This window comes from Mandrillus leucophaeus, unplaced genomic scaffold (assembly GCF_000951045.1).
Source record: "Mandrillus leucophaeus isolate KB7577 unplaced genomic scaffold, Mleu.le_1.0 Scaffold55, whole genome shotgun sequence".
Classification (NCBI taxonomy): Eukaryota; Metazoa; Chordata; class Mammalia; order Primates; family Cercopithecidae; genus Mandrillus; species Mandrillus leucophaeus.
In genome coordinates, this window is record NW_012105919.1 from 1,347,823 (window position 1) to 1,372,890 (window position 25,068).

The following is a 25,068-nucleotide window of genomic DNA, read 5'->3' on the forward strand; positions in this document are numbered from 1 at the left end:
GGAGGTTGCAGTGAGCTGAGATTGCCTCACTGTACTCCAGCCTGGGTGACAGAGCAAATTCCATCTCAAACAAAACAAAACAAAAAACAAAAATCGAAAATCAAAAAACAAAAAACTGCTGGTGGGCTGGGTGTGGTGGCTCACTCCTGTAGTCCCAGCACTCTGGGAGGATCGCATGAACCCAGGAGTTTGAGGCTGCAGTGAGCTATGATGGCGCCACTGCACTCCAGCTTGGGCATCAGAGTGAGACCTTGTCATAAATAAATAAATAAATAAAGGGAAGGAAAGGAATAAGAAAATAAAGAAAAACTGCTGGTGGATGAACAACAGCCTCATTCAGTTGACTTCTTTTTCCTTCACCAAGACTGACTGGAGCTCTCCCGTGTCGGCTCGTAGCCCAGAAGGTGAAGAACCTGCTGTGGGGCCAGGGCTTCCCAGATTATGTGGCCCCTTTTGGAAATTCGCAGGCCCAGGATGTGCTGGACTGGGTGCCCATCCACTTCATCACCCAGTCATTCAACAGGAAGGTAAAGGGGAGAAGGTGCAGGTTCCATGCTAGCAGTCTCTCTCTTCCAGGTGGTGTGATGAAGGCAGCTGGGGAAGCCAGCTGTTAAGGAGGCAGGATGGTTCTGAGTGGGAGCATGTGCTGAATCTTGGATACTGATTTTTGCCCCTTGTTAGCAATGTTGTCTCTGGCTGGCAGTTTTATGGCTTTGAGCCTCTGTTTTCATCTGTGAAATGGGAACGCTAGTCATAGTGGGTGAGTGACCTCATGGGGCATTGAGAGGGTTAAGTGAGGTAACATTTATGTGGCCCTGGGCATGGTGCCTAGTGGTCCATAAATGGGAACCACTGTGATCCTCATCCTGTTGCTACCATCATTGTGATTGTTGGTGTCCCTCGAGCCCTCTCCAGGCATCTCATGACACGATAGACGAATGTTGAGTCCTGTATCAAAGACTGAGACTTCCTTCCATGCACCTGGCTATCCCACCCATTGTCCTCTGGTCTACCCAGGCAGCCTACACCTCAGAGTTTTCACTGCCACAGTTCCTCACAGAGTTGAATGGAAGTTGACAATCCTACAGATAGGTTCCTGGTCACATGTGATGCTTCTGCCCACCTTTTTTTGTCTTAGCAGTCAGTGTGTGGGCCAGCCCTGGCCCGGAGGCGTGCTCTCCATCTTAGCCTGTAGTTGCCCAGCTTGTTCTTGTCATGCTTTCTTCAGACCTCTCATTATCTGCTCCGAGTATTTCTAGCATGGGCATAACAGGGATGAGGACTGCTCACTTTTCTGATCCGCCCTCCCACCGAGGCCAGCAGAGACCCAGGATTACTCCATTCCACTGCGAAGTCTTGGCTCAACTCTCCCGCCAGAACCAGGCACATTGCTTCTGGCTTCTTGGCCATGGCTGAAGACATGCAGTTATTACTCCTCAGAAGGGAAGATACGGGTCGGGAGGAGAGGCAGCAGTGCGCACACAGCATTGTCAGGGTCTGTGCTGATCCTGAATGCTCAGAGGGCCTGCAGCAGTGGGTTTTGTACCAACTCTGCCGGCAACCCAGGTAGAGGCAGACACGAGCACCTGCTAAACTCAGTTTCCACCAGCTGCATGCTGCATCGTCTCCTAAGAACGGGATATTCGAGAGGATTGTTCAGCCTGCACGGTTTTTAAAGGCAGTTCCAAGCTAAGGAATTCCATTAGTGCTTTTTTCGCAGCCACCAAATTTAGCAGGCCTGTGAGGTTTTCATGTCCTGAAGAGATGTATTTTAAACCTTTTTTTTTTTTTTAATGAAAACATGTCATACATACACAAAAGTAGAATAGTACCATGGAGTCCCCACGTACCCAGCCTGCAGCTTCAACAGTTACCACATTTGCCAACTGGAGAGACTGCAAAGGCAGGAAAAAGTCCTGGAAGTCCCACGGCCCCTTTTTCCCTTGGGTCAGAGGCCTTAGAGTTGGCTCCCAAAGCAGCCAACCAAATGGGCAGCTCAGCTCCTTCATGGCACCAGCAGCGTTCCTGGTGCAGATGAAGAGTTGATGTCTTTGACAACATACTGACACTGCCTGGTTACCCAAATGTCACATCTTAAGTGCCAGTTGATGAAATTAGATAAATGAGAAGGCATTTAAATTTCCCCTCAGAGCATTTTAACATGACATGCAATCAGGTTTTATTTGTCTGCTAATAATTATTTCTTCCCCTCCATCCCTCCCACCAGTTTCTTTCCTGAAGTCTGTGAGGCAGGTGTAAACAGGTAGATGAAGTTAGAGCAGTTATGGCCCTAAAGGGTCCACAGTTGAATATCGGCACTACCGCAGTTTCAGGTGATGTCGACTTTTTTAGAAATAGAAGGGGGCCGGGCGCGGTGGCTCAAGCCTGTAATCCCAGCACTTTGGGAGGCCGAGACGGGCGGATCACGAGGTTAGAAGATCGAGACCATCCTGGCTAACCCGGTGAAACCCCGTCTCTACTAAAAAATACAAAAAACTAGCCGGGCGAGGTGGCGGGCGCCTGTAGTCCCAGCTACTCGGGAGGCTGAGGTAGGAGAATGGCATGAACCCGGGAGGCGGAGCTTGCAGTGAGCCGAGATCCGGCCACTGCACTCCAGCCTGGGCCACAGAGCGAGACTCCGCCTCAAAAAAAAACAAAACAAAACAAACAAACAAAAAAAGAAATAGAAGGGGATGGAAAAATTACGCTTCAGTTGTTAAAAATATTTTTGGGGCATTGAGTTACTTTAAAATACGTACTTTCTCTAAGCTGTTTTTATCTGAACTACTAGAGTCTATTCATTTTCTTGTTCAGAACATTTTGTAATATATGAAACCTTTTCTAATTAACACTCTGAACTGCAGATTAAGTCTGACTTGTGGTTGTGTAAGATTCTAATGGATTAACAGCATTCTGTTTTGCAGGATTCCTGCCAGCTCCCAGGGGCTTTGGTTATAGAAGTGAAGTGGACCAAATACGGATCCCTACTGAATCCACAGGCCAAAATAGTCAATGTAACTGCAAATCTAATTTCATCCTCCTTTCCTGAGGTAGGTCTAACCTAGTTTAAAGGCGTATGTTAAGACAGAAGTCTAGACGCAACTCAAGTGTGGTAGGTGACAGGTATTACTTTGTGTAAAAGATTATAATTTAAACCATGGGGGTTCATAAAATACTTCAGCATTCTTTTACTTAGAAGGAAACACTGATGATGGTTCTATTTATATTAGCATTCTGGTTTCGATTGGATCTTTAAAATTCTCATGAAAATTATGACTGATACTCATGTGTTAATCAGACACCCTGGTAAAATTGTTTCCCTCATCCAAGTTAATGGCTGATTAGTGCTCCAGGATCTATCAGATTCATGAACTGACAGTGGTTGAGTGAGGAAGAGAATGAAAAGTGTCTCATTGTTGTCATTCTGGGAGCACACTGGAGGGTGGGCCTTGCTCTCTCTGTTTATTACAGGCCAGCTCAGGAAATGAAAGGACGATTCTTATTTCTACTGCGGTTACATTTGTGGATGTGTCTGCACCTGCAGAGGCAGGCTTCAGAGCTCCGCCAGCCATCAATGCCAGGCTGCCCTTTAACTTCTTCTTCCCGTTTGTTTGACGTAAGTCATCACTTGAGGAAACTACGCCCCTCCTCTGAGGTCATCCCCTGTGGAAAGTGCATGTGGGGCTAGAAGTCCCTAGGGGACACTGCATTTTATACTTTTTGAGGGTCTTGCTTTGTCACTCAGGCTGGAGTGCAGTAGTGTGATCATGGCTCACTGCGGCCTTGACCTTCTGGGCTTGAGTGATCCTCCCACCTCAGCCTCCTAACAGCTGGGACTACAGGTACACACCACAACACCTGGCTAATTTTAATATATTTTGTAGAGATGGGGTCTTGCTGTGTTGACCAGGCTGGTCTCAAACTCCTGGGCTCAGGTGCTCCTCCTGCCTCAGCCTCTGAAAGTGCTGAGATTACAGGTGTGAGCCACCATGCCTGGCCTTATTATACTTCTAACCTTTGAGGTTGCCTCCAAACCAGCACACTGCCCTTCTCCACCCCCTTCCCACCTTTTTTCCTTTTGGAAATGTTATTCTGTCTGACTTTTGAATGGGGAATACACTTAACACATAGGTCATAGATAGAACCCAAAAAGTCTTTGGGGAGATGGTAAAGAAAATGAATAGGCCTTGAAGCAGCAAAGGTATGGGGGATTTGGCCAGTTCATTCATCCCCTGCTTTGAGTTATTTTAAAAATATTCAGTTCAGGTTTTTTCCTTTTTAGGTCTGGTTGCAGTGAGTACAAAAAATAGCAATATATTAGATAAAATCGTGCGAGAAGAGTACACAGCCTTGCAAGGGATCTTCGCCTAAGTACCATGTTAATTATAGTGGAGTCTTGGGTCTTATTGCCATTTCTGCACCAGGCACTATAGCTAGCTTGCTCTCTGACTGGCAGGCTGGTATGGATGCCACAGAGGAAAGAATACAGTAGGAGGATCCAGGGGAAAGAGAGAGTTTATTTTATACAGTAATTGTACAGTAATTGAGGGAAAATATCAGGTGGCAGAATGCAATGGAGCCACCTAGAAGCTGGCTGATGCAGCTGGGGCACACAGAGGAGGGGCCTGGGTACCCCTTTTGGGGAAACTGAGACAAGGGAAGCTATTTAGAACAGCTTGAAAATAAGAGACTTTTCTAGAATGGGGTGGCAGCTAAAGTAGCTTCTTTTTCTTTCTTTCAGAATGCTCATATGAAAGGATGCATCAATTCCTTAATATACATGTGAAATTTGAAAACTGTACATTCGATGCGACTAAATTTTATATACAACTAGAAATTGTCCAGCTTTGTTGCTCATTTTCAAGCAAGGCTAAAGTGTTCAACATGAGAAAATGTGATACCTTTGACACAGTGTGGGGTGGGAATGGATGGGCAGCTCTTGGTGGTACTGGACCTTCCACAAGGCTGTGTCCACCCAGAATCCATGCTGGCAGGAGGGAGGCAGAGGCATCAAACCAAACCTCTCACCAGGTGGCCCAGGAGGGGCAGCTGTTCCTCACATGACAGCACAGGCCCATGAGGCAGTGTCTTCTCTGCGGGGAGCTGGTCTGGGTCTAGTTCACTTCACCAAGAAGTCCATGCTGTCGCAATAGCTTGTTAAGTCTTTCAATTTCTTGTTCCTATTGCAAAAGCAGACAAACACTGGAATTTACTTTGAGCCTCGCCAGGGATGTGACAATCATTCAGTAAGCCCCAGGCACACAGCCACAGAGATGAATGAAAGCTACACTCTGTGGCATTCAGTCTGCTGAGGAGACTGCTACAATTATAGGCTCCACTGAGCAGCAGTGACAGCAGTGAGAAGACAAAGGTGGGGGACCTGGCAGAGCCCCGGGGTGTGGGAGTGGGCACAGCTTCAGGGAGGATGTGATGCCTGGGCTGGATCTGAAAGGACAAGGCAGGCTCAGCCCAGGGAAGGGCGCTCTAGGTGCATGAGCAGCGCTGTGCTGCAGGCGGCTGCTGCAGCAGAGGCCAGCTTCTCAGATGTCTTTTTGTTGTTGTTGTTGTTGAGACAGAGTTTTGCTTTTGTTCGGGCTGGAGTGCAATGGCGCAATCTTGGCTCACCGCAACCTCTGCCTCCCAGGTTCAAGCGATTCTGCTGCCTCAGCCTCCTGAGTAGCTAGGATTACAGGCATGCGCCACCACGCCCGGCTAATTTTGTATTTTTAGTAGAGACAGGGTTTCTCCATGTTGGTAAGGCTGGTCTCGAACTCCGGACCTCAGGTGATCCACCTGCCTCAGCCTCCCAAAGTGCTGGGATTACAAGCATGAGCCACCATGCCTGGTCCCCAGATGTGTCTTACCTTCTCAGAGCAGCTGAACTCAAGGTGTTGAATCTTGGCGGCCAATTGTACATTCATCTGTTTTAACCTTAAGAGTTGCCGTTCTGAACGTGTCTTAACTGAGATGATAATCCCTGAAATAAAATTGGGGGTCTCAGTGATACTGGTTTCTAACTTAACCACTGAGGGAAAAAATCTGTATTCTTATACCCATATAGTGTTGGGAGGAGTGGTGACAGACACACGAGACAGTCATCACTTTAGGGCATCAGAGCTGGGAAGTCAGGGTTTCATGCCTGAGCTACTTAGTCCCCAGTTATGCAATATCTCTCTATAGCTGTTATGGCTGAGAAATCCTTAAAAATAATTGCTGACAAGATGAACATTAGGCTTCTTAACCTAGAACCTGTTCACAATCATATGGGTGCATAGCAGCAGTGTGCACAGATACCACGAAAGCACAGGCTGGGAAATGCCCCCTTTCTCCATAACAGGCATCTTCCGTAGGAACTCAAAGGCTTTTTTTCTTTCCTTTGACAGAGTCCAGTTTTTTTTTTTTGTTTTTTGTTTTTTTGAGATGGGGTCTCACTCTGTCACTCAGGCTGGAGTGTGGTGGCACAATCTTGGCTTACTGCAGTCTCCAAATCCTGGGCTCAAGCGATCCTCCCACCTCCGCCCCCCTCAGTGGCTGGGACTACATGTGTGCACCACCACACCCAACTGATGTTTCTATTTTTTTTTTTTTTTTGTAGAGACAAGGTTTCACCTTTGTTGCCCAGGCTGGTCTTGAACTCCTGGGCTCAAGTTATCCTCCTGCCTCAGCCTCCCAAATTGCTGGGATTACAGGCATGACCACTGTACCCAACCGTTTCATTTTATTTGCTTGACATAAACCTGCTCATAACCAGCTCCTAAAAGGGCTGAAGAGGAAGAAGGGAGGAGAGGGAGGTGAGGGGGCAGTGGGGAGGCCTCCATAATGGGAGCCACTGTGAGCTCAGGCGCCCAGAGTGACTGTGCCGCCAGGCCTTGGATGTATGCCTGAGCCCCCGCTCTCCATCCACAGCCTGGGAGTGCACGAGACGTACCGTTGATGATCCGGGCCACCCGCCACAGCCGAAGCAGAATCAGCAGGCCCAGAGCCTCAAACTCGTGCTCCTGGAACAGGAGGACAACGTCGAGGACGAATGAGACCACCACCACGACGGCATCCAGGATCTCAAACTTGTGGTGAAAGAACTCCAGGCGGAAGACAAATAATTTAAAGGTAATCTCCATCATAAAAAAGACCAAGATGGTGATGCTCATGTAGTGGAATATCTGAAGGGGACAAGGAACCACAGTCAGGGGAGATCGGGCCTCTGGGAGGTCAAGCTGCCCTCGCATGCGCCTGCCTGGTCACCAGCAAGAGAATTCATCTGTTGGACAAATCCAGATGCCCGGTGCTGGAAACACAGCTGTGAACACCACAGATGAGGCACCTGCTCTCTAAAGGGCAATTAGGCAATGTCGGAATTAAAGCGTCCTCCAGACCCTTTGGACCAGCAATTCCGTGGCTAAGAACTTATCCTACAGCTGAACTCCCGTGTGCACAGGAACTAAGGATATTTACTGCAGCACTGTTTGCAGAGCAAATATTTTCTGCATTGTTTGTAAGACAACAGAAATGTCCATTAGACAGAAATGTCCATTAGAAGGTACTCTTAAAATGAATGGTGGCACCTCCATATGGGACCCTAAGGACACAATTGTTAAAAAGATTAAGCTGGGTGTGGTGGCTTGAGCCTATAGTCCCAGTTACTCAGGAGGCTAGGTGGGGCCTCCTGCCCAGAGCCCAGTTTGAGGCCAGCCTGGGCAACACAGCAAGACCCCATCTCTAAAATAACTGAATGAATGAATGAATGAATGAATGGAGGCAGATCCATATGTTCCAATTAGGAGTGATCACCAAAGTAAGTGAAAAGGGTTCCGAGATCTTGATCTAGTCCTGGCTGGGCACAGTGGCTCATGCCTGTAATCCCAGCACTTTGGGAGGCTGAGGCAGGTAGATCACTTGAGGTCAGGAGTTTGAGACCATCTTGGCCAACATGGTGAAAACCTGTCTCTACTAAAAAAAATACAAAAAGTGAGCCAGGTGTGTTGGTGCACGCCTGTAGTCCCAGCTACTTGGGAGGCTGAGGCAGGAGAATTGCTTGAACCCAGAGGACAGGTTGCAGTGAGCCGAGATTGCACCACTGCACTCCAGCCTGGGTGACAAGTCAGACTCTGTCTCAAAAAATAAAAATAGGCCGGGCACGGTGGCTCAAGCCTGTAATCCCAGCACTTTGGGAGGCTGAGACAGGCAGATCACAAGGTCAGGAGATCGAGACCATCCTGGGTGAAACCCTGTCTCTACTAAAAAAATACAAAAAACTAGGCGGGCATGGTGGCGGGCACCTGTAGTCCCAGCTACTTGGGAGGCTGAGGCAGGAGAATGGCGTAAACCTGGGAGGCGGAGCTTGCAGTGAGCTGAGATCAGGCCACTGCACTTCAGCCTGGGCGACAGAGTGAGACTCCGTCTCAAAAAAATAAAAATAAAAATATAAATATAAAATAACCAGTCCTCACACCAAGATAACCATTTCCAGATCTGGGGCAGGGAAGGTACAATGTGGGCAAGGATGTCTTGTGCCAGAAAGCAAGGAAGTCTTCAAAGACATCACAGAGTCATGTCAACAGGACCCAGCAGTCAGCTTGAAGAGGTTCACAGTGACAACATTTGGGGCAATCTGAACATTGAAAAGAATGACTAAGATTGATTGTAACACAGTGAATAAAAAAAAATTCACAGTGCAGCACATACACCCATGCACACGCACACACATGGGAAAACAGGGAAGTGCCTTTTTATAGAAGAGTACCGACTACTAAATGTAGAAGGAAAGACAGAATTAGAAAATCACCATTCTGCATCCCCTAGTGTAGTCACTGACTCAGGCAAGGATCACCAACAGATGCCAACTGGGGAAGAGGATATTTGCATGCTACCAAAGGAGTACCGGGCAGATCATTTACCACTGCAACAGGAAAAATGCCCCTGGCCAGTGGAGCTGTCCAGCATTTACTACCTAAATCAAGTGACCCAACTGAGTGGGACCCCTGGCGTGTGCCTCCTGAAAATGCCACCTCCAGAACATCGCCCGCCAATGAGGACTCCCTGCTGATCAAGCCCTGGACCTAACCGTGGTGTGCAGGAAATAAGGCAGGAGACCTCAAACTCATCAGACAAATCCAGAACATGGGACATTCTATTGGCTGGGCTCTTCCAAGAGTCATGGTCATGAAGGAAAAAGAAAAGCAGGAGGATTTATCTAGATTAAGAAAGCCCAGGGAGGCTGCGTGTGGTGGCTCACGCCTGTAATCCCAGCATTTTGGGAGGCCAAGACAGGATTGCTTGAGCCTGGGAGTTCAAGACCAGCCTGGGCAACACAGGGAAACTCTTTCTCTATAAAAAATTTTAAAAATTAGCTAGGTGTGGTGGTGCATGCCTGTGGTTCTAGTTACTCAGGAGGCTGAGGCGGGAGGAAGGCTTCAGCCCATGAAGTCAAGGCTGCAGTGAGCTGTTAGTGCTACTGCACTCCAGGCTGGGTGACAGAGCAAGACTCTGTCTTAAGGAAAAAAAAAAAAAAAAAAATTCCAAGGAGACACAACCAAATAGAATATTGGAATTCTCTATCCTAGTTTGAAAAAAAGTGCCATTAAAGACATTCTTGGGCTGGGCATGGTGGCTCGTGCCTGTAATCCCAGCACTTTGGGAGGCTGAGGTGGGCAGATCACTTGAGGTCAGGAGTTTGATACCAGCCTGGCCAACATGGTGAAGTCTCGTCTCTACTAAAAATACAAAAATTAGCTGGGTGTGGTGGCGGGCACCTGTAATCCCAGTTACTCTGGATCCTGAGGCAGGAGAATCGCTTGAACTCAGGAGGCGGACGTTGCAGTGTGATGAGATCGTGCCACTGCACTCCAGCCTGGGCGATAGAGACTCTGTCCCCCAAAAATAAAAAGAGACATTTGGGATGAGTGAGTGAACAAAAGTGGTTGTTAGGTGGGACTATTGATCTTATTTTAGGTCTGATGATGCTCTCATGGCTCCACGGGAGAAAAACCTTATTAGGCATGTTGAAGTATTTAGGAGTGAAGGTTTGTGACGTCAAATGGTCAGATGGAAATGTGTGTGCATCTGTGGGGATATATAGTGACAAAGCAAACAGCAAAATGTGTCTTTGCCATTTTTCATAATAAAAAGTTGAGAGAAAAAAGACAATATGGCAGGTATGTTAATGGATTCTATTAAAAATAGAGGAAGAGAGCCAAGTGCAGTGTCGCACGCCTGTAATCCCAGCACTTTGGGAGGCAGAGGTGGGTGGATCGCTTGAGCCCAGGGGTTCAAGACCTCAGTCTCTGAGAAACATGAAAGCAATTATTTAGGAGAAATTAGATGGACAGGGAAGATTCTCCTTTCATGCCGGCATAGGAGATGTCACTGGGCTGCCTCTGGGAAAGGTACCAGGAAGAAGGAGGTTTAACATTTCCTTCTGCCTTTTTCACTACTTGCAAAGACATATATTTGCATATCAATTCCATTTTATTTTTCCAAAAAAGGGCATGGCGGGGGTTGGGGACTGGAAATGCTTTTTTTTTTTCTGGAGACGGAGTTTTGCTCTTGTTGCCCGGGCTGAAGTGCAGAGGCGCTATCTCGGCTCACTGCAACCTCCGCCTCTGGGGTTCAAGTGATTCTCCTGCCTTGGCCTCCTGAGTAGCTGGGATTACAGGCCTGCGCCACCACGTCCAGCTAATTTTTTGTATTTTCAGTAGAGATGGGGTTTTATTATATTGGCCAGGCTGGTCTTGAACTCCTGACCTCAGGTGATCCACCCATGACCTCAGGTGATCCACCCACCTTGTCCTCCCAAAGTGCAGAGATTACAGGTGTGAGCCACTGCGCCCAGCCAGGGATGATTTTAACTCTCCTGATCTCCTCCCTTGGCACCGAGACAGGGTGTGTCCACCACCCTTTGCCTGAACGTCTGGGATGGGCTCAGTAACTGAGTCAGTGAATAAACAGCATATCCCCTGACGGCCCAGCATGGGGACCATGCAGATCATCAACAGAAGACAGGAGAAATGCCCCTCCTGAGCCAGAGATGGCAGAGTGGATCCACCCCACATGCTCACTAGCCTAGCATCGCCCAGGATTCCAGCCATCATGTGAAACAAGGTTTCCTGCTTGTAGTAAATGCTAATCCATAATCTGGAAAGGAAGATGAAAACACCTATTAAACTACCACAGACCTTGCTACTCCAAGTGGGGTGTCAGCTGCTCCACTCTGCACCCCTACTGTGCAGATAACACAAGCAAAACATATCAGTAAGACCCCAGAAGAGCTGTCAACCCCTACCATGGCGGCATAGTTATTCTTGTCGGGCTGGATGATCTTCAGGTCCAGGATGAGCTCAGCAAGCACCAGGAGGGCGTCCAGAACCACCAAGCAGATGATGATGACCTGCGGGCCGAGGGAAGGCACCAGAGACCATGAGACCCATATGGAGGCCCTCCCTCTTCCCACGATTAAGAGCTGGCTTGGAAGCACGTGGGTGAAACCACTGGGCAAAGCCATTAAGGGTGGGAGGCTATTGCTATAGCTCGCCAGAGGCCCCACCGGGATGGTGGCTGCGCAGGGCCAGCTCCTCTCTGATAGAAGCCACCAGCCTCCTTCCCGCCACCCTCCTGGCCTGCTCTGCCTCTAGGTGGTGCCCACCTTCCCTGTCCTCCCAGAACATGTCTGGCTCATTTTCTGACCCTTGGTCACTGTTTCTCAAATACCACCTCTCAAACCAAACTGCCCATACCTAGATGGCAACAAATAATCAGTTTTTAAGTGTGTGTGTGTGTGTGTGTGTGTGTGTGTGTGTGTATATATATATATAATTTTTTTTTTTTTGAGACAGTCTCGTTTTATCGCCTAGGCTGGAGTACAATGGCATGATCTCGGCTCACTGCAACCCCCACCTCCTGAGTTCAAGCAATTCTCCTGCCTCAGCCTCCCGAGTATCTGGGATAACAGGCACACACCACTATGCCTGGCTAATTTTTGTATTTTTAGTAGAGATGGTGTTTCACCATGTTGGCCAGGCTGGTCTCAAGCTCCTAACCCCAAGTGATCCACCCACCTTGGCCTCCCAAAGTGCTGGGATTACAGGCGTGAGCCACCGCGCCCAGGCAAGTTTGTATTTTTCTATTCCTGGGGCCTGCTGTTGCTGGGGTGCTCACAGAACAGATGCTCAATAAATAACTCAACACAGCCCTGCCTCAGCAGTCTGAGTCCTGGAAGGGACCTTGGGGACTGCCGACTGCAGGCTCCTCAGCTACAGGGATGGCTGCTGTGCTTGCAAACCAGCTTCTGCCCGGAGATGTGAGGTGCCTGCCCCAGCTCACGTGTGCCCACAGTGGGTGAAGAGGGTGAAGGGGAGAGGAGTCCCGGTGTCCTGGAGAATTGAGGAGAGCTGTTATGGGAAACACAACCTCGTGGGCTTTGTGATGGGCTGACAGAGGACAGGTGGGGAACAGTGTGGAGTGGGTGGGTGGTCTCACTGGTGGCAGCTGTGGGAAGCAGCTGGTAGTGATGGCAGTCATGGTGACAGCTGGTGATGTTGGCGAGGGCACTGATGGCAGGGTGAAGGTGACAGCGTTGGGGATACCATAATGGCAGTGGAAATGTAGCAGTGGGAGGAGCCCCACAGGACTTTGAGTGACCCTTCTGTTCCCTTGGAAATTCCGGACCATCGCCATCCCCTGCCATTCGCACTCTCAGATCAGTTGATTCTGGCCTCTGAAAATTAATCTGCCACTATCTTGGCAATTTCTGCAGTTTCAGTTTAAAATTAAACAAGTTCAGGCCTCTGCAAGAACAGACTATTAATTCTTTGATCCTTTCAACCTGTAGGTAATTATTTCAGTAATTAAAGTATTCTATGATGTGGTTTGTTGTGAAAATTGCATGGCAAATTGCCTTATAATGAAGTTTTCACACATTCCAAATTCAGCAAGCTTAATAAAGGTGCAAGCCTCTAGTGGGGTTTTTGTTGTTGTTTTTCCTTGGTTTTATTTTGGAACTAAAGGGATCTGAGAGCTCATATGAGGTAAAACCAAGCCACAGAGCTACAAGGAACAGACCCAATATTCAGCCATGAAAAGGATGAGGTTCTGACCCACACTACTATGAAATCGTCATACTAAGTGAAAGAAGGCAGACAGAAAAGATCACACATTATATGATCCCATCTATACGAAATGTCCAGAAATGGCAAATCCAGAGACAGAATGCAGGTTCACAGTTGCCTGGGGCTGGGGGAGGGGGAATGGGGAGTGACTGCTAATGGGTACCAGGTTTCCATTTGAAAATGCTCTGGGGTCAGGCACGGTGACTCATGCCTGTAATCCCAGCACTTTGGGAGGCCGAGGCGGGCAGATCACCTGAGGTCAGGAGTTCGAGACCAGCCTGGCTAACATAGTGAAACCCTGTTTCTACTAAAAGTACAGAAAATTAGCTGGGCATGGTGGCATGTGCCTATAATCCCAGCCATTTGGGAGGCTGAGGTAGGAGAATGCTTGAACCCGGGAGGCGGAGGTTGCAGTGAGCCGAGATCACATCATTGCAGTCCAGCTTGGGCAACAAGAGCAAAACTCCGTCTCAAAAAGAAAAAAGAAAAAAAAAAGAAAATGCTCTGGAAGTAGATAGTGGTGACTTGTACAACACTGTGAATGTATTAAATAAATGCCACAGAATCATTTACTTAAAAATGATTGTTACGTGAATCTCACCTCAATTTAAAAAACAATGCAAAAGAAAAATGAGAGACAGACCAACCCAAGGTCACAAAACTACGATGCCTGGATAATAACCCTGGCCTCTATGAAAATTCATCCCCGGGGCCCTGAATCTGCCAGTTCACAGGGAGTGTTGCTTCTGAGGGGAACCAGGTCACAAGGAAAATTGCTGAGAATTCAGAGAAGCTGCTTCATTCCAAATCCTCACCCTGGCAAAGACTGCAGAGTCCGCGCTGTGGGGCGGCCAGTCCTGGGCTCAGCTCCCAGCTCCCCCATCTGCCTGGACCTTGGGCACATCTCTCATCGCTGGAACCTTCACTGTCCTCACGGGGAAAATGGAGTGGGCCACATTTTCTACCCCAGAGCAACAATGGGAGCATGATGTGAGTGAAGTATGAAGAGCGCTTAGCACAGGGCTGGCCTGCGGTACATGGGAATAAAAAAGCTCCCTGACTCCTGGGACCTCCTTCCCTTGGCTCAACTCTGTCCTGTCATTCATGGCTTCCTTGGGCCCTGAATCACCCCCTGTATTCTCTCCCTTGGTGGTGCCATCCCATGTAAGAAGGGACCGCAGTTAACAATATATCATGCACCTTGGCCATCTCAAACCACTCAAGAAAGGGATCCCAGGAGCTTCCTGGATGCCGATCCTACCTGCAGAAACCACAACCTCTGAGCCTCCCCGCCTACTCCAGTGTGGCCTCACTGCTGCCACTGAGTCCCTCTACAAATCTGATCCCCCACCCACACACTTAGAGCTTTCAAAGGTACCCCACAACCCGTGGATGACCTTCCCTGGCCTCTTCTCTTGCCAATTGCCTGCTGGCAGCACCCACACCCAATCTACGTGCACCCTTCTCAATTCCTCCAATGCTGCAAGTCCTTGGCAAAGGAAGCCCCTCTACCTGGAAGCCTTCCACGCCATCCATCCACGGAGTTCACTCCTGCTCAGCATGCAGGTGTCACCTCCTCCAACTCCAGTCCCTGATCAGTCCCCCACCCCCAGGACCTCTCAAAGCCTCCCTCCTCCCTGAGGAGGGCTTCTCTCCATCTGTAACCAATGTGTGTCTCAGTGATGGCTCCCATCATTCCTGCCTCTCTGCAGCCTGCCAAATCCTCAATGAGGGCAAAGATGTGTCTGCCACATTTGTCACTGTACACAGCAGGTGCTCAATAAGTGACTGTTGGGTAGGTGAATAAACACCTCCACTCACTTTATGACAGGCATTCGTCTTTTTCCCCAGCAGGAGTGTCTCTGGGGGTCCCAGCTCAGGGGCCAGTCCCCAGCCCTAAGCCCAGGGAGGAGGGGAACATCCTGAGGGGGCGGCCCAGGGCTCCCCTTGCAGCTGCAAGGAAGCTGGTTCCTTCCTTCTGCTCCTGAAATTGAGGGTTTGGGATTTCAACCCCCAACAACTTAATAGCATGTTTCCTTTCCCATCACAGCCACAGAGGAGCTGGGCCGCCAGGCGCTCTGGCATGTCAGCTCTCTTGCTTCGCTGCTTTCAGCCACACAAGAGTGGGGGAAAAAAAGACCAAAATAATTTTTTTTAATCTTTTACCCTGGAATAAAGTCAGTGATAGAAGATGCAAGGGCTGCATTTCTCTGCTTCCAGAAGAGGGACAGGCTCTAAGGAGGGACAGGTCTATTTTGTTTGGGGACACCTGCAGTAGCATCCTCCAAATGCCCACCTTTGAGAACTGTGTGCTTCCCTGTGGTCCCCAGGCCTGTGCCCTCCCAGGACTTGAATGGACTTCTAGGCACCCAGACATAGGCTCTGCCATGTTGGGGTTGGGGATGGGGTCTAGAGAGGGCTGACCAGACTCCACTTGCATTTGTCCTTCAAAATCAGAAATGTCTTTCTAGACCATGTATGGTGGCTCACACCTGTAATCACAGCACTTTGGGAGGCCAAGATGGGAGGATCACTTGAGACCAGGAATTCGAGACCAGCCTGGGCAACATAGCAAGATCCTATCTCTTAAAAAAATAATAATAAAAGCCCTTCTAAATGGCAGGACATGGCCAGGCAGAGTGGCTCATGCCTGTAATCCCAGCACTTTGGGAGGCTGAGATGGGTGGATCACTTGAGGTCAGGAGTTTGAGACCAGCCTGCCCAATATGGTGAAACCCATTCTCTACCAAAAATACAAAAATTAGCCAGATGTGGTGGCGGGTGCCTGTAATCCCAGCTACTTGGGAGGCTGAGGCAGGAGGATAGCTTGAACCCAGGGAGCAGAGGTTGCAGTGAGCTGAGATCATGCCACTATACTCCAGCCTGGGTGACAGGGCAAGACTCTGTCTCAAACCAATCAATCAATCAGTCAATGGCAGGACAGTTGGCCGGGCATGGTGGCTAAGACCTGTAATCCTGGCACTTTGGGAGGCTGAGGTGGGTGAATCACCTGAGGTCAGGGGTTCAAGACCAGCCTGACCAACATAGTGAAACCCTGTCTCTACTAAAAATGCAAAATTAGCCAGGTGTGGTGGCAGGCGCCTGTAATCCCAGCTACTTGGGAGGCTGAGGCAGGAGAATTGCTTGAACTCCATAGAAAGTTCAGTTCCCTTCGCTTGTCTGTGAGGACCACCCCAGCTCTGCTTTCTCCCTGCAACCACACCTGGAGGCTATCAGCAGTGGGCTAAGGCCAGGACAGCCAGGTATTTTGGGCATCACTCCACAAGAGAGACTGAGGCCCCCAGCAGGATGGGTCTCCATGAGGCAGGGGAGCCTCTGGCACTGAGTGTTCGCAGAGTGAACGGATGAGTGTTCTTTCTGTCTCTGTTATTTACCCTTTATTTACTTTGTGTGTGGTAAAATTTGCATAACGTAAAATATACCATTTTAAAGTTGGCATAAAATTTAGTGGCATTAAGTCCATTCACAAGGTTGTGTAACCATCACCACTATAATTTCAGAACATTTTCATCTCCTCAAATGGAAACACTCCCACTTGTGGCAGCCGCCAATCTGCTTCCTGTCTCTATGGATTTGCCTGTCCTTAGATGTTTTGTATCAATGGAATCTTACACTCTGGCCTTTTGTGTCTAGCTTCTTTCCCTCAGCACCATGTTTTCAAGGTTCATTCACATTGTGGCATGGATCAGCACTTCTTTGCTTTTGATGTTGGAATCATGTTCCACTGTACGGATAGAACACATTCGATTTCACACCCATCCACTGGTGGACCCTTTCCTTTTGGATCATGACTCTTTTCTCCCTGACAATTTGAGATCTGCCTGCCACATGCCCAGTGCAGTACAGGGTCCCCGGCACGTGGTAGGTGCTGGGCAAACACTCATAGAATGAATGAGACAGTGGCCAAATGGGCTCAGCCCAGCCGCCTGCCTCACATTCCCTGATGGCTCTCCTGCCAGCTCTGGGCATCCCGGACTCCTGTCCCACTTACCTGAAACCTGTGGGAGATGAACAGTTTCCTCAACGTGCCCCTGAAGTCAAGGGGGGCCCTGGGCGCGGGGCCAGGGGCGGGGGCAGTGTCAGGGCCTGCAGCTCTGCCTTCCTCTCCTGAGGCTGGTGTGGGTGGCGGCTGCTCCTCCTCCTCCTCGTCCTCTTCATTCTCCCATTTCTTGTAGTTGATGTTCCAGGCGTGGTAGTCGTCCCCTACGACCGTGAAGTGCTTTAAGAACTTGCTCATCCTCTCAGCGGGAGCCACCTTGGCCCTGCGGGTGACTGCCTAGAGGGCGGGGACAGAGAGCAAGAGCTTCAGGCAGGTGGCTCTGGGGCCCTCTGGGCCACTCAGAGCCCACAGGGCCCAGGCCGGGCCAGGCCACTGCAGGTGAAGATGGTCCCGGGTGCTCAGAAACCCCTGCGACCAGAGACCATGAGGTCACGGTGGTTTCTCGTGCTTTTATTTTTGGAATCCACGGTCTCGGTGTCTATGAGGCAACAGGAAACTCCTGCCCCCAGCAGGCCTGTCGCTGTGGTCTGGTTGGTGGTAACCAACAGAATCAGTACTGCAGCCTGGTCCCAAAACACCCGCTACAGGCCCACGTGTGAATACCGGAAGGGCCGCCCCAAGGTTCAGAGACATCACAACCTGGAAACTGGGGGGGCCAGTGGGCAGGGCGTGGGGAGGGGAAGCCAAAAGTAAAAGTACCCAGAGTTTCACAGAGAAGTCATGAGATCCCCACCCATCACGCCACACATCATGACAGGCGCGTGGCAGATGGACATTTTCCAAGTTCAGCCAGTGTTATTCACACAGACAGTTGTTTAAAGCAAAAGCAAATATCCCTGTGCCCTTTCTCCACTTTACCCACTTGCCCTACCAGGTATCAAATTTTACGTAAAGTTAAATAATTGAAATGTATAGGTATGAGTGCAAGAGCAGGCTACATGACTACTCATTGGGACTACTACTACCTCATTGGGAAGAGAGAGCCCAATGTCCCTGAGGGAGCCTAGAGGAGATGGGGTGGCAGTCCAGACTCAAGAGAAAGAAAGGCTGGAGAGGCTGGGACACCTGGCTTTCTCAATAGGAAAAAAAATCCATTCCCCACCTTGCCCCCAACACAGAATACATCTGAGATGCACTTTCATCAATGTGTAAAGTGTATTTAAAAAGGAACAACTTAAAAAGTCTTAGGCCAGTAACTTCATGAGCTTAGGATAGGGAAGATTGCTTAAATAACACAAAACACCACAAAAAGTTTTTTTTTTTAAAAACACTATTTGAAACACCGCTGGGCGCGGTGGCTCATGCCTGTAATCCCAGCACTCATCCCATGGGCTAAGGCAAGTGGATTGCCTGAGGTCAGGAGTTTGAAACCAGCCCGGCCAACACGGCGAGACCCCATCTCTACAAAAAATACAAAAATTAGCTGGGTATGGTGGCGCATGCCTGTAATCCCAGCTACTCAGAAGGCTGAGGCCCCAGAATCGCTTGAAGCTGGGAGGCAGAGGTTGCAGTGAGCTGAGATCACGCCACTACACTTCAGCCTGGGCGACAGGTTGAGACCTGTCTCAAAACACAAACGAACAACACAAAAGCAAACACAAAATCCATAGATTTGACCGCATCAAAACTATAAACTTTACTATGACACACACATACACACACACACACACACACACACACACACAACCTATGAAGTTAAAAGACATACCTCAGACTGGGACACCACAGACTGGGATAAATATTTGCAATGTATTTGATAGACAAAGACTTAGTAACCAGAATATATAAAGAAATCTTATAAACCAAAAAGAGAAAGAAAAACTCCATGGAAAACTGGGCAGTGGACGTTAACAGGCAGGTCACGTAAGAGAAAACTCAAACAGCCAAGATGCTTATCCCCAATAATACTCAGAAAAACGCAGAGTGAAGTAACAACAGCACATCTTTTCACTCCTCAGGTTGGCAAGAGTCTTAAAATCTATATCAAATATTGGTGAGGGCGTGAAGCAATGGGGTCTCTTGACTACTGAAGTTCTATAGGCACCAGCACCATCGTTTTGAGGAGAAATTTGGCATGATCTTGTCAAGCTGAAATTGTGCGTATCTTTCTGAATGATCTAGTGATTCTATCCCTACATAGGGTCCAAAGAGAAACTTGGGCACATGTGCGCAAATTGGTGACATGTTCAAAAACGTTTATTGCAAATATTCACCTAGTTGGGCAGGTGTGGTAGCTCACACCTGTAATCCCCACACTTTGGAAGGCTGAGGTGGGAGGACTGCTTGAGCCCAGGAGCTGAGACCAGCCTGGGCAATATGGCAAGACCCTGTCTCTAGAAAAATAATAAAAAAAAATTATCCAGGCAGGGTAGCACACCTGTAGTCCCAGTTACTTGGGAGGCTGAGGCAGGAGGATTGCTTGAGCTTGGGAGAACGAGGCTGCAGTAAGCCATGTTCTCCAGCCTGGGCAACAGAGCAAGACTCTGTCTCATAAAAGAAAAAAGAAAAAGAAAATTCACCTAAATGTGGGAGATAGAGGAATGAATATTCTCTGTTCATGTGATGGGACACTATACAGCAGTTAAAATGAATTAACTGCATCTCAGTATGTCACTGGTGATGCCCATGTGTACCCACTCGGCAGCACTGAACACGGTAGACCAATCACTTCTTTCTTCAAATGCTTCCTTCAGTGGCTTCTAGGATGCCACAGTCTCCTGGTTTTCCTCCTACCTCAGTGGTTGTTTCCTGCTAGTTTCTTTTGGTCAGTGGATACTTTAGAGGAAGACCTTACATTTAATTTTCTTTTCTTTTCTTTTTTTAAAGAGGATCTCACTCTATCACCCAGGTTAGATGCAGGGGTGCAATCATAGCTCACTGCAGTCTTGAATGCCTGGGCTCAAGCAATTCTCCTGCCTCAACCTCCCAGGTAGTTCAGACTATGGCACACTATACTGTATCTGGCTAATTAAAACAATTTTTTTTTTAGAGATGGGGTCTTGCTATGTTGCCCAGGCTGGTCTTAAATTCCTGGGCTAAAGCAACCTTCCAGCCTCAGCTTCTCGAGTAGTTGGGATTACAGGTACATGCCACTGTGCCTGGCTTACATTTAAGTATCAAGTACAACTGTATACCCAGCACCTAGAACAATGCCTCGCACTTAGCAGACACTCAATAATATTGAAATGTTTGTTAAGCAACAATGAATCTAGCAATGTGGATAGCTCCTAAAAAATGTTGATTATAAAAGAAAGATATGGAAGAATAAGAACAATGTCATAACACTTAAGCAAAAATGTTAAATACATGGAAAATATTATATACTGTTTTAGAATGTATAAAAGCATGAGTGTAAACATACACAAGAATGAGATTTCTGCTTCTGGCCTTATTACACTATAGAGTAACTAAACAGATTATCCCTCCTGCCATAACCAATTATAAAACTGGATAAAATATGTGAAATTTACTGTGATCCCTTAGAGAAGAAAAATGAATGAGGCACACCCCACAATCACCCTGCCTTTGTGCCTGGAGGTACTTTCTGGACTGTGAAGGCAAAGACTAGAGTTCAAAGCTATTGAGGCTCCCTCCCCTCAGGAATCTGCATGGCAATGTACCAGAAATAGGAAAGCTATGCAAAGGAGGAGATCCAAAAATATGGACTTTGGCTGAGTCCTAAACATCGTGTATATGGAACAAGATTTCATGAGGCAGGGAAAAATATAACTTTCAGGAAAAAAAAAACCAAAAAACCTTGGGGTGCTGTGAGCTGAACAACTACCAGAGATTACATAGGACTGGGTTGGGAGATATGTGAGTTCCCAACAGCCAGAGTAGAGAGACCTTATTGAACACCCTAAGCATTCAGCAGAAATCCCAGAAAAATCATGGCCTTAGAAGTAGACCTAATCTAGCTTTATAGGAAGGGCCACATTACACTCATCCCAACAAAGCTTAAAAATAAGCCTTGAAATGAACAAGCTGATACCCAGGTAAATTAACTGCCTGTTGGAACAAAACTCAGTACTCTATTAGGAAGACAACAACATAAACTCAACCTCATAGATGCATACTGTCTGGCATACAATAAAAATTACTAGACAGATAAAGCTGAAAAATGTGGCCCACAACTAATAGAAAAATCAGCTAATAGAAGACTCAGAATAGTTGGGCGTGGTGGCTCACGCCTGTAATCCCAGCACTTTGGGAGGCTGAGGTGGGCAGATCACCTAAGGTCGGGAGTTCGAGACCAACCTGACCAACATGGAGACACCTCATCTCTACCAAAAATACAAAATTAGCTGGGCATGGTGGCACATGTCTCTAATCCCAGCTACTCGGGAGGCTGTGGCAAGAGAATTGCTTGAACCCAGGAAGCAGAGGTTGCGGTAAGCCGAGATTGCGCCATTGCACTCCAGCCTGGGCAACAAGAGTGAAACTCCATCTCAAAAAAAAAAAAAAAAAAAAAAAAAAGACTAAAAGTGGATAGAAATGATAGAACTGGCTTGAAAACAGATATTACAAAAATATATTCAAGAATTTCAAAGAAAACATAAACTTAATGAGGGAACAAATAAAAATCTTAATAGAGAAATGGAATCTACAAAAAAGATCCAGATGGCTGAGCACGGTGGCTCACTCCTGTAATCCCAGCAGTTTGGGAGGCCGAGGTGGGCGGATCACCTGAGGTCGGGAGTTTGAGACCAGCCTGACCAACATGAAGAAACCCCATCTCTACTAAAAATACAAAATTAACCAGGCATCGTGGCACATGCCTGTAATCCCAGCTACTCAGGAGGCTGAGGCAGGAGAATCGCTTGAACCCGAGAGAAGGAGGTTGTGGTGAGCCGAGATTGCACCATTGCACGCCAGCCTGGGCAACAAAAGTGAAACTCCATCCCACAAAAAAAGAAGGGGGAAAAAAAAACCAACCCTGATCCAGATGGATATTTTAGAAGTGAAAAGTATATATATGAAATGAAAAATCAATGGATGGGCTTAACGACTTATAACATATTACCAAAGAAAAGATCAACGAACTTAATAGAAAACATCAACTGGAAACACAGGGAGAAAAAAAAGCTGAAAGGAAAAACAAACAGAGCCCCAGGGACCATATCTACTAGTTTAACATATGTGTACCTGTAGTTCATGGCCCTCCAGGAATCGGCATGTCTCCTTCCCCACGGCTTCCTCGCCACACTCCAGCCACTCTTCTATCCCTCTGATGCTCCACACTGAACCATCATGCAGGCTATTCCCTCAACCTGGAATGCTCTTCTCCCCACTCCGAGCTTCGCTTACTCTTACTTCTGCTTGAAACTTCAGCTAAAATGTCAGTTCCTCAAAAAGACCCTCCCTGACCCCTAAAATCTAAATCAGTTCCCCTTCCATTTATAACTTCTCTTCCCACTTTTCCTTTGAGAGCCCTTATGCTAGTTTCTAACTAGAAACTGTTTTGTGCAGTCATATATTTATTCCTTCTCCCTCCTCACTAGCATTTACCCTCCATGAAGTCAGGGTCTGTGTCCCCCAATTCTTGTGTGACATATGACCTTGAGCAGAAGCCCATCATGTACCTGTTGGCTGAGGGCACTGATACCTCATCTCCCACGCTGGGCTCATCTCGGCCAGACCAAATGTCTCTGAACTCCCAGGGCTGGCCAGGGCCAGGGCCAGGGTATACTTAAGCTCTCCAGGCAGCCACTGGCCATAACTCCTTCTTTTTTTTTTTTTTGGAGATGAAGTCTTGTTCTCATCCCCCAGGCTGGAGTGCAGTAGCATGATCTCGGCTCACTGCAACCTCCGCCTCCCAGGTTCAAGCGATTCTCCTGCCTCAGCCTCCCAAGTAGCTGGGATTACAGGTGCCTGCCACCATGCCTGGCTAATTTTTGTAATTTTAGTAGAGATGGGGTTTCACCATGTTGGCCAAGCTGGTCTCGAACTCCTGGCCTCAGGTGATCCACCCGCCTCGGCCTCCCAAAGTGCTGGGATTACAGGTGTGAGCCACCGTGCCTGGCCATAATTCCCTTTTTTGAGACAAGGTCTCGCTCTGTCACCCAGGCTGGAGTGTGGTGTGCAATCACGGTTCACCACAGCCTTGACCTCCCGGGATCAAGCGATCCTCCCACAAAAGCCTCTGAGTAGCTGGAACTACAGGCACATACCATCACACTTGGCTAATTTTTTATTTTTTGTTTTTTTTTTGTAGAGGCAGGGTTTTGCTATGTTGCCCAGGCTGGTCTCAAACTCCTGGGCTCAAGTGATCCACCCGCCTCGGCCTCCCAAAGCGCTGGGATTACAGGCATGGGCACCTCGCCTGACTCCATACTTTCCTTTGGAAACACCTTACCTGGCAGACAAGAGCAGCCTGTCCTATTTCTCAGTAGGGTGGGAACCTCAAGGTACTTTGCAAAAACCGCATTTATATTTTACAGAAGAGGAAATTTTTCTTTCTGAAACCTTGCAACCAGTGAAGAAGCAACTTTTAGTAATTTGGGATGAAAATATCTAGGGCACTCAGCAGAGCAGAAAACATTTCTGGTTTTCAGTCAAGAGTCTGTCATGCCAGAAGCAGAAAAGTTCCAGAAAAGGGCAAAGATAGGGCTAATCAAGAGAATGTGGTGGGCCTCAGCAGCTTCACCATGCACCCCGGACTCCTGGCATTCATGGACAGACTGATCCAGTGTGGCGCACAGAGCACCTACCTTGGTGCCTGGCTCGGAGCAGCCCCCAGCTCTGGAAGTGCCAGCTATGATTATCCCTTAACAACAAAAATTCGCCTGGGCACGGTGGCTCACACCTGCAATTCCAGCACTTTGGGAGGCCGAGATGGGCGGATCACTTGAGGTCAAGAGTTTGAGACCAGCCTGACCAATGTGGCAAAACCCCATCTCTATTAAAAACACAAAAAACAGCCAGGCGTGGTGGTGGGCGTCTGTAATCCCAGCTACTTGGGAGGCTGAGGCACGAGAATTACTTGAATCCAGGAGGCAGAGGTTGCAGTGAGCCAAGATCACGCCACTGCACCCCAGCCTGGACGACAGAGTGAGACTGTCTCAAAAAAAGAAAACAAAAAATCCTCAAACTCCTCTCCTCCAGCTTCATCACATCCTTGGATATTTCACTTCTCTGCCCACTGCCTGCCTCTGCATCCCTCAGGCTGTTAAGTTACATGAGCAGATACAGCCGCTTTGTGGCTTAAGTGACACTGAGCTGTGTTTCTGTCACTTATAACCCCAAAAGTCTACAGGTGGAGTTGCTGATGCGGGACACCCTCACAGCTCCATCTCCTGTGCAAGACTCCTTGCTGTCCCCACTGTACTCTGATGCTCCTCTGAGGTCACCTTTCCATATCAAAGCCTGTGACCGTGACTCCAGCCTGCCTGACTGTCCCATACTCTTTGACGCTGCTGAATCTGCTCTGCTTGGCAATCTCGCCCCCTGCTTCTCCTCCTATCTCTGGCTGCCCTCCTCAGCCTCCTGTACCATGTCCCTGCCCCGCACCAGGAGTCCTGGTGACCTCAGTCCTGACCCTGTCCTTGGGCCGGTGACTCTCTCTCTTTGGGGGTCTTAGCACACCTGTGTTTTCGATGCGGTTCACATTCAAATCAAAGACTCCAATCTGATGTTCAAGATCCTGCTGGGTCATTGGTTTGCTGTGACCCACTTGAACTGATTTCTTACCTTTCTCTCCCAGTCCACTCCTCCTTCCACATCCCCTAGGGCATGCTGTCACTTCCACCTGTCTGCCCAGGCCAAGAACAGAAAATCGTCCTTGGCTCCTCCCTCTCCCTCACACCCTATCGGTTTCACTTCCTGAACCCGGCTGGCACTCCATCGTCCCCTCTCCCTCCCCAGAGCCTGCCCTGACCCTCCCTCCACCTCCCTGTGGCCAGGGTCCTCCTTCTCCAATGCCAACCTGATTGTGTCCCTGCTGTGCAG

The 25,068-nt window shown here is 48.4% G+C and overlaps 2 protein-coding genes across 3 annotated transcripts in view; one reads left to right on the top strand and one right to left on the bottom strand.

Moving 5' to 3' along the window:
* Positions 1-4,834, top strand: part of TCTN1 (tectonic family member 1) — a 37,590-nt gene extending 32,756 nt beyond the window's left edge. Inside the window, exons 12-15 of the mRNA XM_011997876.1 lie at positions 365-527; positions 2,925-3,050; positions 3,472-3,616; positions 4,742-4,834. Coding sequence (XP_011853266.1) covers positions 365-527; positions 2,925-3,050; positions 3,472-3,615 — 433 coding nt within the window. The 3' untranslated portion in view covers position 3,616; positions 4,742-4,834. The remainder of the gene's footprint in view (positions 1-364; positions 528-2,924; positions 3,051-3,471; positions 3,617-4,741) is intronic.
* Positions 4,732-25,068, bottom strand: part of HVCN1 (hydrogen voltage gated channel 1) — a 40,575-nt gene continuing 20,238 nt past the window's right edge. For both annotated transcript variants that reach the window (XM_011997873.1, XM_011997875.1), the window contains 5 exons: positions 17,113-17,397; positions 11,279-11,383; positions 6,929-7,160; positions 5,865-5,977; positions 4,732-5,180 (listed from right to left, as the gene is read on the bottom strand). In XM_011997873.1, the coding sequence (XP_011853263.1) occupies positions 5,115-5,180; positions 5,865-5,977; positions 6,929-7,160; positions 11,279-11,383; positions 17,113-17,397 (801 nt within the window). In that variant the 3' untranslated portion in view covers positions 4,732-5,114. The remainder of the gene's footprint in view (positions 5,181-5,864; positions 5,978-6,928; positions 7,161-11,278; positions 11,384-17,112; positions 17,398-25,068) is intronic.